Source organism: Rhipicephalus sanguineus, chromosome 3 (genome assembly GCF_013339695.2).
Source record: "Rhipicephalus sanguineus isolate Rsan-2018 chromosome 3, BIME_Rsan_1.4, whole genome shotgun sequence".
NCBI lineage: Eukaryota > Metazoa > Arthropoda > Arachnida > Ixodida > Ixodidae > Rhipicephalus > Rhipicephalus sanguineus.
The window spans coordinates 133,301,107-133,324,913 of NC_051178.1; the positions used below are offsets into that span (position 1 = coordinate 133,301,107).

The 23,807-nt window shown below is 46.5% G+C and overlaps 1 protein-coding gene across 1 annotated transcript; it reads left to right on the forward strand.

Moving 5' to 3' along the window:
* Positions 1-720: 720 nt before the first annotated feature.
* On the forward strand, positions 721-20,032 carry LOC119387175 (protein 5NUC-like). The gene is given in 10 exon segments (XM_037654487.2): positions 721-956; positions 2,066-2,203; positions 5,411-5,636; positions 6,554-6,739; positions 7,415-7,615; positions 13,826-13,950; positions 13,952-14,087; positions 16,490-16,645; positions 17,146-17,337; positions 19,739-20,032. Coding segments are annotated over 10 exon segments (1,842 nt in total). The 5' UTR covers positions 721-734; the 3' UTR covers positions 19,999-20,032.
* The last annotated feature ends 3,775 nt before the right edge of the window (positions 20,033-23,807 follow it).

Here is a 23,807-nt window from a genome sequence, read left to right on the forward strand (position 1 = left end):
GTGGTACTTGCATTCCGTATTTATTCGAATGCAATGCGAACTTTATCTCCAAATTTTTGCTCCTAAAGTCACCCCTCGCGTTACAATAGAGCAAACACCGTATATAGGCTGCGGTGTGCGCTTAGCGGTGTTCATCATATTGACATGTGTCTTATTTTGTTGTCTTCGGGCTTCACCCGCAAAGACTGTTTGGAATGCTCCGCGCAGACCGCGATGCGATGTTCCAGAAGCGTCACGATTGTTTTAGATCTTTCCGTTAAGATTGAGCGCGATACGCGAATAGTCTAGAGATTACGTGGCCACCAGCGATAACGCTGGAATATTCGATAGAACATGTACAAAAGCCGACACGCTTTACCACTTGTCAGAATTATTGACAGACGACGCTCTGACTGACTCGTTTCCCGCCCACAAGTTCGGCCAAATAGTGTCATCTTCGACACGCCCACTGCCGCCTTCGTCAACGTAGCAACCCTGTGACAATATACAGTACAGTAGGTAGATGCATCTATGCACACTGATGTTCCCATTCTGCATGTATACGCGGTGCTAAACGCTCTAGTGATGCGAGCAAGAGAAACCGAAACTAGAACTGAAATTGGCTGCAAGATGCCGAACTTCTTGCGTAGTAACACAAATGTGCAGATGCCCCGCCTCCGTAGCCTTCGCAGCCTTCGCTCCAATGTCAAGATAAGTTGTCGCCGACTATGTTCGATCAGTCTTGACAGCTGCAGATGAGTGAGATGCGCGCGGCGAGCGTGTTGGCGTTAGTGGTGCCGCTTCTGTTTTGCGTTCGCTGCCTCGCCCTAGAACAAGCACCTTTCACGCTAACCGTGCTGCACACAAATGACGTGCACGCGCATATTGAAGAAAGCACGAAGAACGGTGCCATGTGCAGCGAGAAAGATAAGCAAAACAAGAGCTGCGTTGGAGGCGTTGCTCGGATCAAGACAAAGGTCTGTGTACGCTTTACGAAACTTTATCTTACTACTCTGCGTGTGTTGTCAGCCTCTGATAATTGTTTTATTGAAGTATGCATTCTTTATTTCACCATGTCTTGGCTAACTTATTTGGAAAAAAAGAAAAGCGAAGTGTATCACTCGATATACAACGCAAAAACTTCAATTCAGCTTTAGCGCTCTCTCTTTTTCAGTAACATTACTGTTGTCCTACACTTATGTTTAGAGCGCAGCTCTTAGGCGCCCGCTCCTGCGTTGAGCGGCGTCGTCGTTGGCGTCGGCGTAACCGATAGAGCGAACGAGGACGAAAGAGAGCGAACGCGGAGTCTCTCAGTATCGCGAGCCACTGGCCTCTAACCTCGCTTTCTTCCTCCGTCACGCGCGCTGGCTCCTCGGTCGGAGCTCGTGCTCATACAGGTTGGCACGTGCACTGCGGCTGGCTTCGCTTGTCGTAACGGGGCTGTCGGCGTTTCGCTTGGTTCGCGACGCCTGCAATGCACTGAGTGGTGTGCGTAGCACTCGAGCGCTGGCAGTTTCTGTGGCAAATATGTAATGAATGTTACATTGCAACAACTGCAGACAGCCAAAACTTCAAACACAGTTGGCGTTGCGCCAACACGAAGCTGCGCTGAGAATTCGCATTGGGCAGTATCGTAATCGTCGGTTATTATTTTTTTTTGCTCCGAGCATAGGCGTGCGCACGAGGGGGGCAGGGGGTTGGGGCAGCCGCGCCAAGCCTGCCCTATACCGTTACTGAAACGGACCTGTCCCGTGATTGTTTTAAGTGCAAGGTTATGGACAAGCAATTTTTTGACAATCATGGCAGCCGAGGACCACTGATGTTGCATTCCAAGAGCTGTTTACTTCCCGCCTTGACCCCCGGAAAACCGGGGACCGAAGGCAGGCCGTTGTGTGGGGGTACTGCGGGGAGACTCCCCCCCCCCCCCCGAATAAAAAGGGGGGACCCTGCTCATGCCTATGACTCCGAGCTGCATGTTTATCGAACGTATTGGTTCCGGAGAATCACGTTTGCGTTTGTTTCTTGCAACTACAACGTACATGCCGTATAGCCTTCATCAAAGCGCATCTCATTGGTTTCACGCCAGGTCAAGGAATTGAAGACGCAATATCCAGGAGCCTTGTTCATGAACGCTGGTGACTTCTTTCAAGGAACCGCGTGGTACACTGTGCTGAAGGAGAAAATAATTTCGGCCGTCATGACCAGAATGGATTACGATTACGTGGTAAGAGGACGCTGTCTTTGCATGCATGGGTGAAAAAGAAAAAACAGCAAGAGAACGCTTGGATAATTTCGCGAATACGAGCATCACCGAACTAAAGGCTCATAATGTAAGCTGTTCAAGCCGCTTAATAACAATAATAATTGCTGGAGTTTTATGTGCCACATACGTGCTATGATTATGAGACATGCCATACTGCGGAACTCCGGGTTAACTTCGAACGCCTGGTGTTCTTTAATGTGCAAGCCGCTTGTATACATCCATGGTTCAGCTGTAGCTGTATGAGGGGCGCTTCTGAGCGCAAGAAAAGGTGCCTCTATTTGTCTTGTTGATTTATGATTTAGTATGCGTAGCAATATGAAACCCAGAAAGAACACAATTTTGAGAGGAAACATCGACTCTTAACCAGTTTTCTATGGTAACGATAACATATTTGTAGAAGGTTCGGGCGCATTCACGCACATGCGCGCACAATACAGTGAGAAGGCGCAACGATGTTGTAGGACCATGCACGACTTAACAAACACGACTCAGTTTCTAGCGAAGTTGTGTTCAATTCGCATGCGCACACGCACACGCAATTCCAACTGTCAGATCACATCACTCATAAGATGCCTTCTACATCCATTTAGAATTAAAAATCACTGCTACATTAAGTCATTCCGTACAGGGAAGCGGACGGTCTGTTTAAGATTTTCTACTGAGAGCTATACATAAAGAATTTAGTAATTTTCTCGCGTGTTTCTTATTAACCATCACACGTACAAGTTTGCTCTGGCGTCACCCATAACATTACTCACATTAACTGAAAAATCTGAACTCGTCACCGCATTTAGTTACACAAAACATCGAGAAACCATTTACATATCTCTTTAGGGAGTCCTTGGGATCGGAATGGCAGCTTCGTTCTACAAATGTGGAATACACGGGAAAAGCGCAGGACAGCATGCTTCACCCATAGTAGCGACCGTCCGTCGCTTCTTGCTCTTGTTCTCCAAAGAGTCTAGTACCCAAACCTAGCGCTTGTCCTGTGTGTGATCATTGTTCTCTTTCTGTCCTGTGTTGAATCCATGCTATCTAGTATTTAAGTACCTATCGACAGTCCTGCTTTCCTTTAGCGATTTACGGGGAAATTTACAGAAAGGTGGTTCCTCACGCCTTGGAGTCGTTATGCCTTGGATCTTTCTTGTTATCGAGGCAGCTCCATCGACGTTAACGTGTCTCCACAGACAATCGGCAAAGCTGTTTGAAGTGTGGAGCACTTTGGGGTCCCGGGCTGTCGTATGCTGTCGTATGCCGTCGTCGTCTCATGTAGCTTGGCGTAACGCTGCCAAAACCACGTATAGCACAGCCATTTGTAGCATATTGAGCGCGCGCTCGCGCCAAGAAGCCTTCTTCCTCTTGTTCTTCAAGCGCCTTGAGGATGATATCAAGTGCAGAGCATTTTAGGGGCCCGGGCTCTCGCATGCTGCCGTATGCTGTCGTCTCTTGGCGTAACGCAGTCAAAAACACGTATAAAAATAGAAAAGAAAAGAGGAAGCAAGCGAGAAATAGAAAGAGAGATGAAGAAAGGGAAAAAATAGAAAGAAAACTCCTGAATTTTTTTCAATTTTGCTTGCGTATAATACACGCACACATACAAACGCACGCGCGAACATACATAAAGTATGGTTGAACCCTCCCCCCCCCCCCCCCACCCGCGAAAAAAATTTCTGGCTACGCCCCTGCCAGGTATTATTATTCAAACGCAAATTACGTGTACGCAATTTGCGCACTAATTGCGTACACAATATTGAACAAGTTGTTGTGTACCTTGGGAAATGGTATACACCATCATAAGCTCTGGCATTTTGCCGGCTTGTTCCGCCGGGAGGCGAAGACACTCAAGATGAGTTTACATCGCAACATTTTTTTAGGGGCGAAGCTCCTTAAGGCGGCACCCGTTCGTCCCTCGTAGTCGTAGTAGTCGTAGTGCGTAACCATCTTACGCTTTGACCTCCAAGGTGGTGCCGGTGGGAGATTTTTCCTGTGCGTTGTTGAACAATAAAAAATTCGCAGCGTGCGCGTTAACTAAAAGCCGAATTCTTCTGTCTCTCATTCCCCATTAGCAGCCATTGGCATGTTCCAGTAGGAACGTTAGTAGAAAGTAGAAGTGTAAGTGTTAGCTAAAAGCCGACTTCTTCTGTCTCCTCATTCCCATTAGCAGCCATTGTTTACCTCCAAGGTAGTGCCTGGTGAGATTTCTCCTGTGCGTGATTAAACAATAAAAATTTTGTTCAAAACGCCGTTGATTGATGAAATAAACCAACGAAAGACGCCAGATGTTTGTAAAGCAAAACGAAAGAACGCCAGATGTTTCTAAAGCAAAACGAAAAGACGCCAGCTGCTTAACGAAAGACGCCAGATGTTTTTCTAAAGCAATGGTTTTCTAAACAATGAAAATTCACAGCGTACATGTAAAATTAAAGTGAGCTGCAAGTCGTCATAACTCATCGAACCTTTAGTAGAAACGCGCCCGATCTCACGTCGGTGATGATGTACTGGGCAGAATTCACGGAAGATTCACGGTTTACCGATGAACCTCCGCAGCTTCGCCCACTCATCATCATTCACTCCGTGGATATGCTGTGATTTTTTTTCCTCTCCTTTCAGCTACAGTTTTTCTTTTTTTATATATATGTAAGTGTATTTGAGCAAGCTGAGTAGTTGTAGTAACGTAGACTCAAAGCAAAATATTCACGTTATTTTAAATCGTCGCTGATTGGCGTCCTTAAAAATACCCCTGCTGTAAAACGGAAGAGTAAGGGTGAAATAATTTTAGATAAAAAAAGTTCTGAGGACCGGAATTGTGCTGGTTCATTTTGTAAGGAATTGTGAGGAACAATCGCTTCATCCTCCATTACTTTTTCCTTGGTGCTCTCACGAAGTGGAGGGGGGGGAGAGGGCAGGAGCCCCCCCCCCCTAGTCACCTATGAGAGGGGGCGCCAAATCTGCCCCATACATTGACCTCCCCCTAGTCACCTAAGAGGTGAGGGGGGCCGCGAAATCTGCCTCGTACGTTGACTTAGTAGGAGGGGGGCGCTGCGATGAACCTTCGCGCCCCCTGATGGGGAACCCTGCGCACGCCTATGGGTACAGAAGCCTTCGCCAGGTATTGCTATTCAATAGAAATAGAGCATTTGAACCTGGATTTTACTCCTTGCATTCCAGTGCCTTGGGAACCACGAATTCGATGACGGGCCGGAAGGGCTCGCGCATCATCTTTTGGCCCTGCAAAAGGCTAACGTGACAATAGTGGGCACGAATACGAACTTTTCGGATGAGCCGGCTTTACGAAATATCAGCCTTCCAAAATCAGTGAAGATCAAAATTAACAATGTAACAGTGGGCATCGTCGGTGCGGTGCTTCCAGAGACTCGATTTCTGTCAAACACCGGTAAGTGAAAATAAAGTACGTCGGCCATACTATCCTACACAGGTTACTTTGCGCTGGCGACAATTTGATCAAAGACGCCTAATTTTAACCTAGTGGGTGCGAAATGGAAGATTTATTTTCCTCTAGATGATTTTTTAATATTTGTTACCCTCTAATTGCCGCTTTCTGGTCGCCTTTAAGCCCTACAGAGCCTGTGGTCTTTATATGACGCGGAACGATGAACGCAGCATATTTCTACGTCCGCGTCTGGTGGCGTCAGGCAGTATCAAAGCGAACGAAATAAACCAAAATAAATCAATATTCGTGATTTCTCTTTATTTCGAGGAACGTGTCACGGAGGTGCCATTAGTGCCCTGAGTAAAATTAAAAGGAGGAAGAAGTGAACAGATAACTAACTTGCCGTCCTCCTAGTACGTCGAAGCATGCCAGTTAGCAAATTATACGAGACGAATTACTTTTGTATAACGCACGCATTGCATTGTACAAGGAAGGAAGGAAACAGGAGGGAGAGGTAAGGCAGAGAGGTGAACCGATTCAAAATAACTGACATGCTACCCTACACTGGAGGAACGGATATAGAAGTTTGAAAGCTGAAAACAGAATACGTGAGGTGGATAAATAAGAGCATGAGAGCATGATCAGTGCACGTTCGCTGAATAATCATACCGGCGTAAAAAATACCTGTAGGTTTGCACATGACTAAAAGGTACAGCAGCGCAAGTACAGCTTGTGTTTTGTGGTGTCAACTTGTTCTGCGATTTACCTGAACATAGTGCGCCAGAGAAATTACATTAGTCACTCAGGCTAGCAACACTTCAGAAGCCACACTAATTGGCTTGAATGAGAGCAGCAACGTCCACGGCAAATATACTGGACTTGTTTCTTTATCTCGAGCTCACGTTTTTTTTTTTTTTCAGGTAAAGTGCAGTTTGAAGACGAAATTCAGAGCATCAGGCGAGAAGCAGAAAAACTCGAGAGCGAAGAAGTAAAAGTGATTGTGGCAATAACACACTCGGGATACCCACGTGACATCGAAATCGTGAAGCAAGTCGAGCAATTGGATCTGCTCGTTGGTGGACACACCAATACGTTTCTGTATCATGGTAGATAATCGTCTGATTTTTTTTTTTCTTGCACTTCTTTAGTGAGTGGACTGACACAGCTTATGTTTAGTCAGAAGATCTGAACGTGATGTTCAAGAGAAACATTATTGTCAAATATTTTACCGGAGTCACTGACACGTACTCGCAGGATCACCTATTCTAGCTTCTCTTCTTCCCGACCTATTCGCTTCATTTGTTCAGGTCAGTTGTTAGTGTCTTTACTCACTGTTGAGAATTTCTGCAAGTGGTCTGACTTTGTGAACGCTTCAGCGATCAAAGGAGCAATACTATTTTTAGGCGGGTGTGAAGAGTCCGGCTTATTTAAACTTTTCCTCAAGTTAAAGCAGCAGCCGTAAGCCAAACTAGTCGGCGTGTTAATAGCCACCTCAAGTAGCGTCTTTAGGTGCTTGGTAAAGATAATTATTAACACATGTCCAACCATCGTAAACTCTTCCATAGGGAGCACGTTTTTGCGACACCTCAGTTCTGTTTCAAAATGGTCAGTCAATAAATGCACATCCTAGACGGTAGCGTAAACCACCTTTTTTTCCTGTGTTTAGTTTCTTGTCCCGCACAATTTCTGTGTACAACTAATCCGGAATTTGCAACATTGTTCAAAAATAAATAAAAACATTAATCTATTTCAAACTCCTAAACATTGATGTTCAATTGCAGGTCAAGGGTATCCAAAGGAAAACACTCCAGAAGGGGACTATCCGACTGTCGTGAACAGAAGCGACGGTAGCATAGGTCTCGTCGTGCAAGACTATTGGTTCGGAAAGTTTCTAGGTTTTCTGCAAGTCAGCTTTGACAACAATGGAAAAGTTACAAAATGGACAGGAAACCCTGTACTGTTGAATAGCTCAGTGCAAGAAGGTAAGACGCAAATAGAAACTAAACTTTCTGACGCACGGCAAATGCCACCTTCTCAGACTGCTCTGTCGCTGTCTGATGTGGTCTCAACTTTATTTACGGAAGTTGTCACACGGACAGGCCACAACTAATATGACACGGACATTTCGGCTAAGCAGAAAGGTCAAAGATATGTCATAAAGTACGTCTATTTAAAACGTTACTTCAGATTGATAGGTCTGTAGGGATATCTGTAGCGATGTAAAACGCTTGGAAGCAATCAAGAAATTAACTTCAGCTGCAGAACAGACGCATGCATTGTTTTGAAAATATCACTAAATAATGTCCACAGCTAAATATACTTTGCTCGGTACCAGGAATTGAGATTCGTCGAAGCACAGGATTCTTGTTAATTTGTGTTATCTTTTGTGGGGTAGAACACTCTGAGGGCTGAAGTTAAGTCGAAAAAAATGTATCTTGATGGGCGCGGAAAAAAAAAAGAAAAGCAACATACGAACAATGGCGTAATACCACAGATAAGTGTAAGGACGAAAAAAAAAAAGGTTTATGGGTAAATGCAGCACTTTGATGCTGAAACAAAGCGTTTCTGCACAGTGCGTATAATGTTATCAATTCATTGCCAGTAAAAAGCCGCGGTCCACACGAATCCTTAAGGTCACGGCCCGAAGGCAAATTTATAAAGTATTGGGCGCGAGATCGAGCGGAGTCGCCGCCTGGCGGCGAGTACGTCATGCACGTTCTCAAAGGGCGGTGTGTTCTGTTGTGTTAGCGCGAGTTTAACTGCTCGTACGTATACCTAACATGGTGTACAGAAGCAAATGGGCTTGCTCGGCTGCATGCGCATTGTAATAAGATCAATGAGTGCAACTTTGGAGAGGGCTGTGCATTGGTCTCGTACCCTTCGTTCGCCAGAATCATTTCAGTGTTGGTGCCGCTTCCTGGTTCAAGCGCATCCTAAAGTGCGCTTGGCATAGCCCCAAACATGAGCATTAAATAGTGTGTGAAGGCAACGTTGTAGAAACTCGTTGGTAAACAAAAACGAGGCTCTAGGCCGTGCACTTTCGCGTTGTTTTTATGTGTACAACTGCGGCACTGTAGTTCATCGGTTAGGCGATGAGCTTCAGTTGTGCTTAAGATGTCCTTTTATTGTACGGTCGTGGTCCTGCTACAGCGAAATATTTCTGTCAAGTGAAGTCTGACACTTCGGTGCTCAAACTGTCCCCTAAAAAAAACAGACAATGGAATGACACGGCAGTGATAAAACGGAGTTGCCGCGCGCAATTTTAACTTAGGGCAAAATTTACGCAGAACCACCCGTGTGCTTAGATTTAGGTACGCTTTGAAGAACCTTGATGTTAAAAATTAATCCCGACGGCGTGCTTTACATTTCTGTCGTATAATTTCACGCAAAGACTCATCATTTTTTATTACATTATCTTGAGCGTTTGTGTGGAGTTGTTATAAATTGATGGAAGGCAGCGGACATTATTTGTTAAAAAAAAGACACCTATTCCATAAAATAACCGGAGATTTGTTGCATCACTGTCACGCATGTAATCAATCGATGAAAGCTCTGTTCTAAACTCTTACCTTTTTATTTTGTTACTGGATCAAGAACAAGTGCGTACGCGTTGAACATCTCCGTGGCGCTAAAGCGCTGTCGATCACGTAGCTTTCCTGACTAAACTTTTTCATGGAGAACTGAACAATAATAAAAAAATGCGTATTTGCGCGAGCAGTGCTAATTGCATAAGAATATGGGCTGGTATACAAATGAACAAGAAGTAAACACTTCAGTAGTTCAGTCGTGCTACAGCAGTGCGTAGTGCATAGAACACAAGCCCAACACGTACAGAGAAAACAACCAAAAGCGTCATAAAGTGCTAAGCGCTACTGTCATCCAGGGCGAGCATCCCTTTCATCGGCAGACTGCGCTTCTTTCACTAGTAATAATAACATTGGATGGTCTTCGTGCATCGATTCAACAATGAAGAGCTTATATATTACCAGTAAGCTGCAATCAACGCATTTTATTCGCCGAGAATCGGCTCAAACCGCTCACAACGAAGCGCTGCTGTGTGCACTTGTATACGCGCCGCCGACGGCCTCTCCAGACTAACGCGGCGGCGGTGCTGCCACCTATAGGTCGATCTCGCGGCCAATAGCGTATCATTTTGCGAGACTGCAAGTACTATGCGCAGCGCCTGCGTTTGTGAGTCATATTGGACAGCCTAATAACAAGCATGAGATGTCGCCGTGTCTGGTTTATCACAAGCTCATAGTGATTATTCAGCATGCCGCCCTATTTTATGGCAAAGAGAAAAAATTACACCATCTCCCACTAAAGGAAACCATGTGTGGATGCGAAGGAGCGCATGGGTCGACTTAAAGTTCCGTTCATCACGGGCATCTTGCCCGATGTTAATGCGTCCTTGCAAGTGGAGCACACCATGAATTCACTGTAGTTGCTGTTGCTCGTCCCGAACTCTTGTTGGAGCACGCCACGCGGATTCATCGAGCGTCTGCAGAATCTCGTTCCCCGACGCCATCACGTGATTACTGAGAGAGTGTAAGGGGGAGAGGCCACAGCGTCTTACACAGGCCCGAACGCACCAGCGCGTGCCTGCGCGTTCTGACTAGGATACAACGCGTTGGTTCATCGCGCGTCTGCAGAATCTCGTTCGCCGACACTATCCATTGCACTATCGCATGATTGCTCAGAGAGTGTAAGGGGGAGAGGCCACAGCGTCTTACCCAGCCTCTTACACAGGCCCGAACGCGCTAGCGCGTGCCAGCACACATGGTTTTGTCTGCGTTACGCCAAGCTAGGACAGCATACAGCAGCCCTGGCCCCTAAAGTGCTCTCCACGTACCATCATCAAGGCGGTCGAGGAACACGAGGAAGAAGACTTCTTGGCGCGAGCGCGCGCTCAGATGGCTATGCTAGATGGTAGAAAGCGGACGATCGCCAATGAAACTACAGACAAAGCCCAGCACAAAAGCTCCTTCGCATCTAAAAAAATTGGGCGAATTGACAATAATGTGCAAAACTGGCTTAGAAATCATATTTATTTTTAGCACGCATGTCACAAGGTTGCAATGAAACAGGTGACAAGCGAAAGTCCCATTTTAGGTCAAATCTGTCATGTCGGCCTTCAGATAGGAAGTGACAAAGGAATGGCGGGGCGGGGGGCTTGACGACATGCCTGGGGCCGCATAATATTATAGTGCTGCCCCGCGGGCCGCAGGTTGCCGACCGCTGCCTTAGCAGATCCCAAGCGCGTTGAGCGTATCTATCCATACTCGGTTACAACTTAAGATAAAATGCCAGCTCCGCCCACAGCGATCGCTGTCCCTCTCACAGAGGATTTGCATTAAAAGCTCGATCCAATAGGGCTTACCCATTTTCGTGACATCAAGCAGTGCTCGACGCTGTTTAGAAAACATTTATTATTCCACTTACACACGGGCGTGCAGGGCAGTGAGGGCAGGGCCAACCGATCTGCCGTGTACCTCCACGGAGCGGGTGGGAGGAAGACGAGCGAGGAAAAATGTATCGTGTTACCAACGCATATCGACGCCCTGGCATTCTTTGCTGCAGAGCGGCAAAGCATGCGTGGCGGTGGTCCGTAGGTTGCACTCCGGTGCTCACCGTTCGCCGCGGTGGCCGTTCGCAATTTTCGTGCGACCACGACGCAGCGCGCAAGATTGCCGACTCTAACACGGTGCTCGCGGGGGCATGCGGTGGCTACCAGACACGGCGATCATTTGCATTGTTACGGGGCCGCATGAATCACACAATGAGGCCTGCACTTTCCTGCTGCAAATCATGCCCGTATCCATCGGCTACTCACCGAGTTTCGCCGTGGCAGCGCCATCACGGTGACTCGCCCTTGAGGAACAGCGTACCGTCAACTCTTGCACACCATTTACACAAGCACCTTATTTGTGAAAACACGTCCGTCCGCCTCTTAACGTTTGGCTGAATGTAAAAAAAGTACTGCATATCCACATCTCGCCGCTTGCTTCGCATAACATCGTTTCCCACATTGCGTAGGATCTGCAAATCTTTTTTTGTATTTTTGTTTGTGACTTTTATGCTTTATTTAGTAGCCATGCGTCGGATAATCCCTAAACTGAATCGCGAATGCTCTAATGTATTATGTAATTAAAGCTACAGCATCGTTAATTATGACAAAGTTTGGCATATTTCACAACGCCCACCTAAAATCATAAGCTGTGCGCCACACCGCTGCAGCACCATAAGATCACATGCGCCCAAGCTTTCGTGACATTAAGAGTGCGGCTTTTGAATCGGGAGAGAATGAAACAACGGGAGGCGACGCACCCGCCTGCCAAGCACCCATTATACTGTCAAGAGGGTGAAAGTGTGTGAAGATTCTTCCAACACACACACACGCACGCACACACACACACACACACACACACGCACACACAGACACACGCACGCACACACACGCACACACACACACGCACACACACACACACACACACACACACACACACACACACACACACACACACACACACACAAACACACACACACACACACACACACACACACACACACACACACATAAAGGGTGGTTTAACCCCCCCCCAAAAAAAAAAAAAGTGGCGAAGCTTGCACTAAGTTGCGTAAGGCTTGAAACAGCGAAACTGGACGATTCTGAAGTCTAATCCGGTTGGTTGTTGCTAGGCTTTAGCTAGGTTAGTCACTACACGGATGTCCAAACTCCAGAACCGAGCATTCGCACCTCTCATAGATCTAGGGGCACGTCGTCGTTGGCGTAGGGCTTCCATCGCTTCGGGCTCTTCGCGTTGCCTTTCCCTCGCATGGCAGCTTCGCGCTAGTCGTGCCAAGCCTGAAGGAAGAGCGCAGCAGGGGTGGTCTTCTTTGTTTCTCATTATTTTTTCTTTCTTTCTTCTCTTTCTCTTTGTTTCCTGTATCTCTATTTTGTATCTGTTTTTTTTTCTATTTCTTCCTTTCTAATTCTTTCTCTTTCTTGCTCTGTTTATCTTTATTTCTCTCTCTTTCTCTGTTTCTCATTCCTTATGTCTCTTTATATTTCTATATCTTTCTCTGTCTTTCTATTTTTTATGCCTTCATTCTCATTATTTCTCTATATTTTTTTCTCCATTTCTTTCTATAGCTTTTTTTTTTCTCTGTCTCTCTCTCTCTAAGAAAAAATGATGATATGAAGATTCTGGGTGTACAACTTCACTTCCTCTTAGTGAACCAGTGGTGAGTTGTGGGATTTGCCCAATTTTTGTGGCACATACCCGTTGGTGATGATAGTTTTCTCAGCGGCCGCACAAATAACGGCCAGCGTATAAACAGCTTCGCTGATAAAAATTTCTGGCTGTGCCACTGGACAGGAGCGTGACTGCCATAGCATTTGCATAAAAGTCTGTATTGTCTAAAAATAACCACCCTGTAGAGCGAAGCCCCTGCAAAGGAGAAGCCATTCATCAAGTAAGAAGTCAGTAGTTTGAGTGACACAACTGCGTTAAAAAATCCGTAAACATGGGGTGGAGGCTGGAGCACCCACCCCCTGTTTACGGATTTTTTCGTCGCGAGCTTCCATTTTCCCCTTCCTGCCGTGTTTTGGACAAGTGTAGAAGGGTTTCTTGAAGGGCCAGTTGGTACATGATGCTGAGGGGAACAGCGCAAAAAACGGGACGGAGAAAGATTGAGCACACGACACAAGCGCTGACGAACAACTGTGTGTAAATTTATTACACCTGGAAATATATGGCTGAAAACAGAAAACAAGAACCATCACGTGCACAACATAGTGAAAGGCAAAAACGAATCTGTCACGAGTCAAAAAGTACAAGTTAACTGCTCAAAAACATTATCTCTTTTTCCAGGAGGGCGAGTGAAGGCTCACTAACGCTCATGTCCCCTTTCGTCTTGATATGAAAAGCCTCGTTAATTTCGCGCTCTGTCTTGTTACGATATCTTGAGAGTATCTTGCATTTACACACAGTTGTTCGTCAGCGCTTGTGTCGTGTGCTCAATCTTTCTCCGTCCCGTTTTTTGCGCTGTTCCCCTCAGGACAAGTGTGTTTGGTATCTTTCGCAGTACTTTCGTGTTATTTGTTTTTACACTATGTCATATTAAAGTTCACACGTTTATATAGTGTACAAGCGTACGCACTGCTACAGCGACCTTTTGCGTTCATTCAGACCAGGAAATGCTGGACGTCATCGACTGCTACAAAGAAAACGTGACGCGAGCCATCAGCGAGGTAATCGGCATCTCGAAGGTCAAGCTAGAGCAGGCGGACCAAATTTGCCGGCTGCGAGAGTGCAACTCTGGGCAACTTGATAGCGGACGGCTTCTTCGCCTACTACGCGGACAAGGAGAGCAGCGAGCCCGGCATGTGGTCTGACGTCAACGGCGCCCTGTTCAATGGAGGCGCCGTCCGCGCGCCCATCCCTCAAAATCGTGAGCGCTTGACATGGACAACGTGTCTGAAAGAACGGCACGTGTGCACTTTACAAGTGCGACCTAAGAAAAAATGTCAGCTACGCCCACCGTCATCGCAGTACCTGTCACAGAGAATTCGCATGAATACTCCGTCCAATAGCTCTGACGTCAACCACTGCTGACGTCCACAATAGCTGTGACGTCCATTGCTGTGACGTCAACCACTTCTCGAGTATTTCAGATAATTGACCTTACCATACAGACACACGATTGTGTCGCCGGTTTTAGGTTGGAAACTTGAACGTCCTGGCAAATTCCGTCAGGGATTCTGCCATCGCTCAGCCAAACGTGATATTTTAGGTAGTAACGACGAACATTTAACTCATAACATGAGTACGCTTACATTAACCGAAAAAAAAAAGAACTTATGGTTCAAGGGGAAGCCAGCTAGCACAATTGTCACAGGTGAAGGACAGGTGCGCCGCGGTCTCGTGGGCGGAGCATACATTTTTTCTCAGGTTCTAACCGTCCTTAACAATACAGTACAGTGTGAAGTAAACAAAAAGAAAAGAAAGAAAAACAAACTTCGGATAGGAGTAGACCCACACCCTTGTTTGTTTAGTCGGCTTCGCGTTATACCCATGATCGTGAATAAAAAACAAGCTCGACTTTCCACACTTTTGGAGCTACATTCTACCCTGTATTGTAAGAGTCACATGGCAAAGAATCACATCATAGACTGAATGAAAGGTTTGCAAGCACAGTTAAGTTTGACAGATTAGCGTAAGTCGATAGTCGACGAAAAAATCTGAAAAGAAGACAAAGTGTGAAGTTTCACGTATCGAAAATAGGCAGTGACTTATGAAGGACTCCGCAGTAAAAGCTACGAATTAATCTGACCACCTGTTATCTTGCTGTAGGATTAGCTGCATCTGAATAACAGGTATAGCCAATATACAAAAGGCAAAACGAAAGGTAAAAAGGAAAGCGAGAAGTTTAGCTCAATGAGCGATAATACGAAATTAGGGAACAAATCATCAAAACTTTAGTTCGTAGGAACTCTCTATCTCACCTTTGGTCAGCCTCCTTCGCTATGTCAACGTTACTGTCACTGTCAAGTTGGTATCTATATGTCCAGGTTTGCTTTGGGGGAAAGAACAAATGTACGTATGGTAATAATGGCTGGCTGAAGAATAACTAACGAATGCGAGAGAAACCGGCAGGTGCTAGCTGTATCGTTGAGTGCGATCACATAAGCGTGTTGGCAGACTTGGGTACGAAGCGAGGGTTGACAACTCTTTTTGTGGCAGCAGCTCTATTCTCGAGAGTTAAACTTCTCCAGATAATCAAATTTCAGCGTTGTTCGCCGTAGTGAGATCTTATGGTTTGATAGAGTAAATTCGAAGCACTTTGCTTATAAAGACGAAACTTTAAATTGCGTTTTCATGTCACCCAAGAGAGAGGTGAGGTTAAAATCACAGCGCTCCGTAATACTTCGCTTAATAAAGCACCATGTTCATAACTAGAACATAGCTTTCGCTTTAATCGAGATATTATAGGCATATGCGTTGTAAACAGTATTATAAACTTATATGCTCATATCTAATGTGTTTTTCTAGCATGAGCGGTATAATGATGCTGATGACGATGCAAAGCTTGAAACGTATTATATGAAAACCAGTAAGTAGCCATGTATATAATGCGGCACATTTTACATGTCCCACATGTACCCCCCGAAATTCCGTATTACATGTTCAATATGAAATATGTTTCATATGATAGGTGGGAGAGTAAGGTTTTTTATGCGACATTAAAATACATGTATTACATATGGAATCTCTATACGTTCATATGGAAATGTTGAAACTGCGGCAAGTGAATTTTATTTATATGGAAGACGATACATTTTTCGTTAAATGGTGCCATCTTGTTATAGATAATAATATAGCAATGGTTGGGGTTTAACGTCCCAAAACCACGATTTCATTATGAGAGATGCCGTAGTGGAAGGCTCCGGAAATTGTGACCACCTGGGGTTCTTTAACGTGCACCTAAATTTAAATACACGGGCCTCTAGCATTTTCGCCTCCATCGAAAATGCAGTCGCCGCGGCCGGGATTCGATCCCGCAACCTGCGGGACAGTAGTCGAGCACCTTAACCACTAGACCACCGTGGTGGGTCTTGTTATAGAGGGCCGAGACTTAGTCAATGTGGCACAGACATTTTTTTACTTGTTTGTCGTGACATTAAACCTCACCTATAGCTTTGAATAGCTTGCTGTTTCCGCAAATACTTTATTAACGGTTTTACATTGTTATCACCGCATTTCTTTCAGCTGCTCTTTCGAGCACTAGCTGATTTGACATGGAATGATCAGCCGATCGATAACACACTTTCTTTTTTTTTCCTCGCAACAAAGGTAACATCACGATGGGTCACATATTGGCTACAATGCCTTTCGGCATGTCGGTCGTCATCATGACACTCAATGGCTCCGAGCTAAGGAGCATGTTCGAATACTCAGTGTCGGAGTACAGTTTTCAAAAGAAGCAGGGCCGATTCTTGCAAGTGTCAGGTGAGCAATAACATCCTATTTATACATTGTTGTTTCATACAGTCACGCAGTTCAGATAACTTTGCAAGCATCATATCTCGCGTTGGCCTTTTCAGGCACTCGCTTGGAAGGGAGGCATTGAAATAGACTAGCATATTTAAAATGCATCACATTTTGTGAATATGCTGGCGCTTTGCAGGCCACGAGAGCAATTCGCAAATGCGCTTTAAATTTTGGTGACAATTTCTTCGAACTGCGGCGTGTCCACTACATAGACGTTCTACGTACAAAAGCGTTGCTAGGAGCTGTTAATCTGCCTCCGTGAAACTGACCTAACCAGATGCTGTATGTCTTTTTGAAAGCTGGATATGTTTGTCCTTGCTACTCACGCATGTTTTGTGCGTGGGTAACACGCGCACAACATATGTATGGTGCCTCATTTCAGGCATAAACAATCTCATTTGGGGCATCATGTTGAGTCAGGCAAACGACAGCCATAACATTGCCTCTCTCTCTTACAGGCATACGTGTGACGTATAACCTTCATTATCCTCGTAACTGTCGCGTCGTATCGCTTCAAGTCCTGTGTAGAAGATGCAAAGTGCCACGATACGAGACAGTAAATGACACCGGCGTATACAAAATTGTCACCACAGACTACATCACGAAAGGAGGAGATGGATACCCAAAAGCAACCAACGCCACTAGCGGAGGTAAGGAAAATGTCGAAATGTGGTTTTTAGTTAAATAACCCAGTCTTACATGCTTGTACTAAGATAACTACGAATGTCACGGAAAAATATCAAGAGGGCAGCCAGAGTGGGAAATAAATTTTTTTACTTGTAAACTGGGAAAGTAGATAGATAATAAGTGCAGAAAGAGACCGAAAGCAAATTTTTAAGGTTCGATCGCGGCCAAGATTTTATACCACTGCCTCGCTGTTAGTGGGGTAAGGGTTGGGAGAATTCAGTCGTCGTTGTCTGCAACCACGTACCATGCCTTGATGGACTGGGTTATCAAGCGGCATTGGGAGGAAACATGTGTAGCGACCTAGCCAGATTCCCTGTCTCTCTCCGAATTTCGACTTTGGCATTTAAATAAATATTTGTTTTAACACGAAAGTGTTCTGTGCCGGGGTCCACCAAGACTTCACTGACTTATTTCGGTCGTGGATATGACGTTGGTAAAATGCGCACTAACGAATGAGAAACAAAAAAGCCAGAAGAAAAAGTTCCGCCGCCGGGATTTGAACCTACGACCTCTCGGTCCGCGACGATAGCCGCCGGGCGCTCTACCGACAATACCATCGACGCACATACACGAGGCTTCACAAGCGTGCCTTATATCTCTCACATATTCTCTCTCGCGCGATGTTCTCTGTTGGCGGGGCTAGGCGGGGCTAGAGTCACTGTATATGCTACCTTTAGGTAGCAGAGTTGCGCATCTGTCTTCCAAACGCCGCTAGCAACCACGCATTGCGGAGAGGCTGCCGCTTGGGGCAATTCCTGTCTTTACGCCGCCGCTGCAGCGAATTGGATTGACACCAGACATCGACAGTTAAGTTAATCACCGGTCTTCGACACGCCAAACACGTCGATCGGTGACACGGTAGGCATGTCGCCTGCAAAAACGAAAATCGGCTTCGCCACATAGCTGTCGTTGCTTGCAAGTCCTATGCGCAACTCTGCTACCTAAAGGTAGCATGTACAGTAACTCTAGGCGGGGCGGGGCGGTGCCGCCGTCTGTGAGCGGTCAAGTGAAGTATTGCGTCATGACGAGCGCCAATAGAGATCGATTTGGTGACGACTCAGTTAAGCGTTTCGATGCCAGCGAGGAGCGCTGACCGCACTAGCATCGAAGAACCACCCTAGACGCAGTTATGTTCTTTGCCTTTTGCTTCGTGTTAGTGTGTGACGGCTCGTTGTCGGAGTGGTGCAGCTTCCACATTCAGCAACGGCGTTTCTCCGCCGCCTACTGCTTCGAGTGTGATAGCACCGACTAATACAACTTCTGCAATAAGCGCAGCAGAAAGGCAACGATGTCGACGCGTGAATGCCGTGCCTTCGTGGAGCGAGACAGAGGCCAGGGGGACGTGGAACACCTTCGCACGTTCGTGGCTCAAGCTACGAAGCTCTGCCTCCCGTGTTGCCGAAGCGCAGTGTGGTAGTGTATGCATGAGCACAGGCGTAGGTTACCCTATTACTCGGGGGTGCACATCGTGCCGTGTCTCTCCTCAATTAACGTCGCTTTGAAGAAGTGCGTATCGAATACCAGTGTTTATTATGTGCTTGGTGATGCCATCTTTGCGCAGGGTTCACGATGTGCTATGTCCAGGTATACGTTAACAACTTCACCTACCACAGCGGTTCAATCGTGATCATGGGCGTTAGTCGTCGCGATGGAGATGTGCCACTAGTTGTCAACGTGGGTGCATCCACGTCAAACAGTGCGATAGCTGCCAAGCACCAATAGACATTGTACAAGTTCTGATAGGTCGATGCACAATAGACGATCAACTACTTCTGTTAAAAGAAGTTTCACTTTCGTGTTATACCGATTCCTATGACGGAGGGATCAGCCATGTTTTAGATGCGAAGTATCTTATGGCAGAGTACAATCCGGTGGTGGTGGTGTGCGGCGTGACCACCCTTACTGCGCATGCGCATACCCTCTCCCCTCCCCTTCTCCACGTTCCCTATCCACTCACCCTCTCCCTTCCCCTCCACCTTCCCTCTCCTCTCCCCCTCTCCCCTTTCCCAATCTCGCCTTTCTACTCTTCCTCTGAAACGCGGGCTAGACATGCTGAAATTCTCTCCTGCGCAACGCCGCGATGAGCACCAGCGCATGCGCGTCCCCTCCCCCTCTCTCCTCCTACGCTGCCCCCTCTCGCACGCCTGCCGACTGCGTTCCCCACTCGCCCTGTGAGAATTAACGGCCACGCTAGAGGGAAGACAAGACGCGCGTAGCGTTCCTCTTCGCGTTCCACGACGCGAGGTCGGTAGCATGCCCAAAGAACGCCAACGGAACGCGATCGTGCAAGTGCTCCGGCTTCGCATCGCCTCATGGTCCCCTTTAGCGGGAAATGGTGTAATTTTTTTCTTTATATTTCTTCAGGTCCGGCGGACTACTCAGTTCTTGTGGAACACATTAGGAAGATTACTCCTGTGAAGTCGGCTATTGAGGGACGCATAACTCTCCTCAACGGAACTAAACTTGCAATGATTCCAGGCGACCCCGTCACAAACCCATCACTCAGAAAGGAAAAAACGCTAGATGCAAGGTTACTTTCAAGTACCTTAGAAAAATGGAAGCGTTCGCTCAACGTTTTCTTGCCTTTGATCAAAAAGAAAATTTCGGAAATTTTAGGCAAATAAAGGAGTGGAAAACTCTGAACATAGCCTCGCCCATAAAATATTTGAGCTCAGGGAATGCAGGTAACTTAATTGTCTAGCATAATAAATTTATTTTCTGTTTTCAAAAGTTGAAAGATCTGTCGAATGTTATGCCTATCGAAGCAGCTAGCGCGTACCTTTCGATGGCAGCGTCGCTTTGCAGTTATGTTTAACCATCTTCGCCTCCTCATGTTGGTGGTAATAACAAATTGAAGAAATGAAACTGCACAATACTCCCGAAGCAATTTCACGTGTGCCCGCTCTAAAGGCAAAATAGCAACATTTTCTAGTTAAAGGGAAGCTGAAGTGGTTTTAGAACTCGGTAAAACTTCGGATATGACAAGGACCGACATAATTGTCAATGATGTAATTTTTTCCGCGATTGTTGCAGCAGGAGCTTTAGAATACGCGAAAGAAAAGTTTGCCTTCCTCCGCCCACACGAGCGCGCCGAAAGTGTGGGCGCAGTTATGTGTTAATCGTGGAAGTGTTTCTCGCCGACCCGCGCCTCCTTGCTCTTTCCTTTCTTTATGCGATATCCAACTTTTAAAAAAATGTGGGCAGCTTGTACTAGTAGTGCAAGGCTGGACTAACAGCGGCGCTTGTGGCCGACCTAGCTTCTGTCGGATGCTACAAGCTGGACGAAGCCGTTGCTAGGTTTGGCTAGGCATTACAAGGCTTGGCTATGTGGAGCGTCACACAATTTGCATTGTGTGACGCCTGGTTACAGAACTCACGTTGTGTGACGCCTGTTTGTAATTTTACTCTTCTACCACGCTATATTACACATGTTAATGTGGTTCCTTCCCGACATGAAGCCTGTATAGGGTATTTTTGCAAAGGAGTTTCAAGCACTGGCATGACTCTGTGGTGGAATACTGGGCTTCCGCTCAGAGGGCCCAGTTTCGAACCCCCTTCCATCCTGGATATTTTTTTCTTATTTCGCGCTATAGTAGTTACGGACACCGGCGGCGGCGGCAGCGGCGGCGGCGGACAACTACGGTGCCAAAAACGGCCGTTGTTGTGATCTCATAACAGTTTTCACTGTAATATCCAGGATTGAACGGGGTTCGAACCTGGGCCCTCTGCGTGGCAGCCCAGTCTTCTACCACAGAGTCATGCAGGTGCTTGAAACTCGTTATACTAAAAAAAACATCGTTTTATTCCTTGAGTACTATTCTTGTATCACATTTAGTATACGTCATCTGACGCAACTATCCACGTCCCCGACATGTTACGCTACAGGCCGAGTCGCCTATTGTAAACGTTCATTTAGATACAACTGCTCAATTACCCGTGCTTAAAACTTCCCCCTTCCATGTAATCGCGGTGGTGTATTTCTCGAATTCGAGTGTATAAAATAAGGTCAAACAAACGGCTCCATTTTTCTCATCGCAAATTGATTAGGTGTAAACATGTCACCCAAGACAACAGGTAAATGGCACATATCTCCCGTGTTTTACGCTCGATACTACGCTTCACATTGCATGTCTCCTATCGGCCAAGGTTATTTCCTTCGTGCTTCTGCCTCCGCCACGCTTCCTTTCTGAAAGGCATCAGGGAACGGCGGACGACTTGCTCAACTTCCGAAGTCACATCACTGCGAAACCTGCAAGGAACGCAACTATTTTTATCACCTTCTTTTCTTTATTAACACGAAAGTGTTTTATGCCGGGGTCCACTGACGTATTTCCGTCACGGATATGACGTTGTAAAATAACAGTGGGCAAAGAAAAAGTTCCGTCACCGGGAATCGAACTCACGACCCCTCGCTCCGCAGCGCGCAGCGCGAAACGATACGGCCACGGACGGCTCGCCCTTCGCAATGCTAACGGCGAGCTATTTATATACACCATTTGCCGGTGGCGATACTCTGAGATCTGTGTTACAGCGTGTTTTCGTTATCAGTAGCGAGATGGCGCGAAGGGCTTGAAGAGCGTGCTTTAAAAGTCGCCGCCGTTGCGACGAGCGCCCGCCTCTACAGGGCGTGGTCGCTCGTACGTGCGCTTATCTCGTGATCGCGGTGGTTCGTATATCTTGCGTTGAGAGCACGAAGGTAACTTGGCCCACTGCAGCGGCCGCTTTTGTGAAAGGAGCGCGGTGCTCACTCAGAAATAAGTTACAAATGTGACAGTTCGCTCTCATCCTGTGTATGTTCGTTCCGTGCGTCTTTTCTGCTTGAGCAGCGCGTTGCAAGTTTCGAGCTGCTTGCCGTTCTTCGCGTGACATTACAATTTGTTGCTGTAGCATTCATTCCTTCGCCCTTGGGGCGAAAGAATGCACAACAAACGCTCAACTACGTCAGTGAAGACACGTTTCACTTTCGTGTAATACCGATTCCTATGACAGAGGGATCAGCCATGCTTTTTTACGAGAACCATCACCGTTTACATTCACGCTATCCACATGGACATGTGCACAGTAGCATCACTAATAAGCTATATAAAATATATAAAAATTTAATGCACATGTTGGAGTCTATATGAGTGACGCGAATATTTAGTGAAGTGGATTTTGAAATGCTATACAAATCGTACGGAGGAAACGGCAATTTAAGTTGCATGTGAGATAAAACAACCATCATCATTCCAAGTGCTCACCTCTCATCTACGGAAACTCCCGTGCCAACATTTGTTAACTGAATGAATGGTATTCAATATTTGCGCTGTTTGCACTACCTTCTGTGAAGAAAACACGATGTCCGCATACTTAGCTTGGATACTGCTCTAAGCAGATGCTATATAGCGCGAGCAAGTGGGTGTTTAGAAGACGCCACCACGATAGTCGAACATCAGAAGATAAACAAGGCATGACAAAAGACCTGGTGGAAACCATTGGGCTAACAGAAAAAAAAATGTATACAGTTTTTTTCGCTTTTTTGCGTTTTGTCTTAAGTCTTAACCCTTTCAGACGCCACCTATGAAGAATTGTCTGTAAACACGCCAAATCGATGCGACGTTTTTTCAAGGCACTCGATATTCTATCGCAACAAAAATAATGTCGTAATACTGTAACTTATGCGTGTTATAGTAATCATTCCTAATTGGTTTGTAATTAAATATCTATTTATTCTGAAGCTATTCATGCCTTCTTTTTACATGAACATAATCAAATCTCAGGCTACAAATACAGTGCAAATTCGTTCTCGGTTATGCCCGTGCTGAGCAAAGAAAAGTTATACTTTAGACGTGGCTCTCGGGAATCGGCACGTCGAGCGACTCGTCGAACATTGTAGTAGAGCACTGCACGGGTCTGATTTCCCGGCGCGGACCCGGCCCGGGCCCGCTTTATGGAGCCGGAGCCCAGCCCGGGCCCGTGGTTCCAAGCGCGGGCCCGGACCGGGCCCGGGTGCACATGACCGAACCCAGCCCCAGCCCGAGCCCGGCCCGGGCCCAGGTGTTCATTACTACACTTATCCAGGGCTCACGTGTTCATGACCAGGCCCGGCGCGGGCCCGCTAGAGTTTGTTGATCATTATTATTAATGATGCCTTGCGCCTTGTAGCGGGCGATCGGACGGAAAATCCGATGTGTACATGCATCGAAATGCTGCTTTGCCGGCGGTGGTATATAGCTCAGCGGTTAAGCTGTTTCGCTGTTAAGTCCTAGGACGCGGGTGCGATTCCCGCGGCGACGGCGGCCGCATTTTGATGGGGGCGAAATGCAAGAACACCCATGTACTTATCTTTAGGTGCACGTTAAAAAACTCCAGGTGGTCGAAATTAATCCGACATGCAATGCATAGCCTTCGCGTGTGCTCGAAGGCCCGACTTAGGCATTTTAATGAGAGGGCC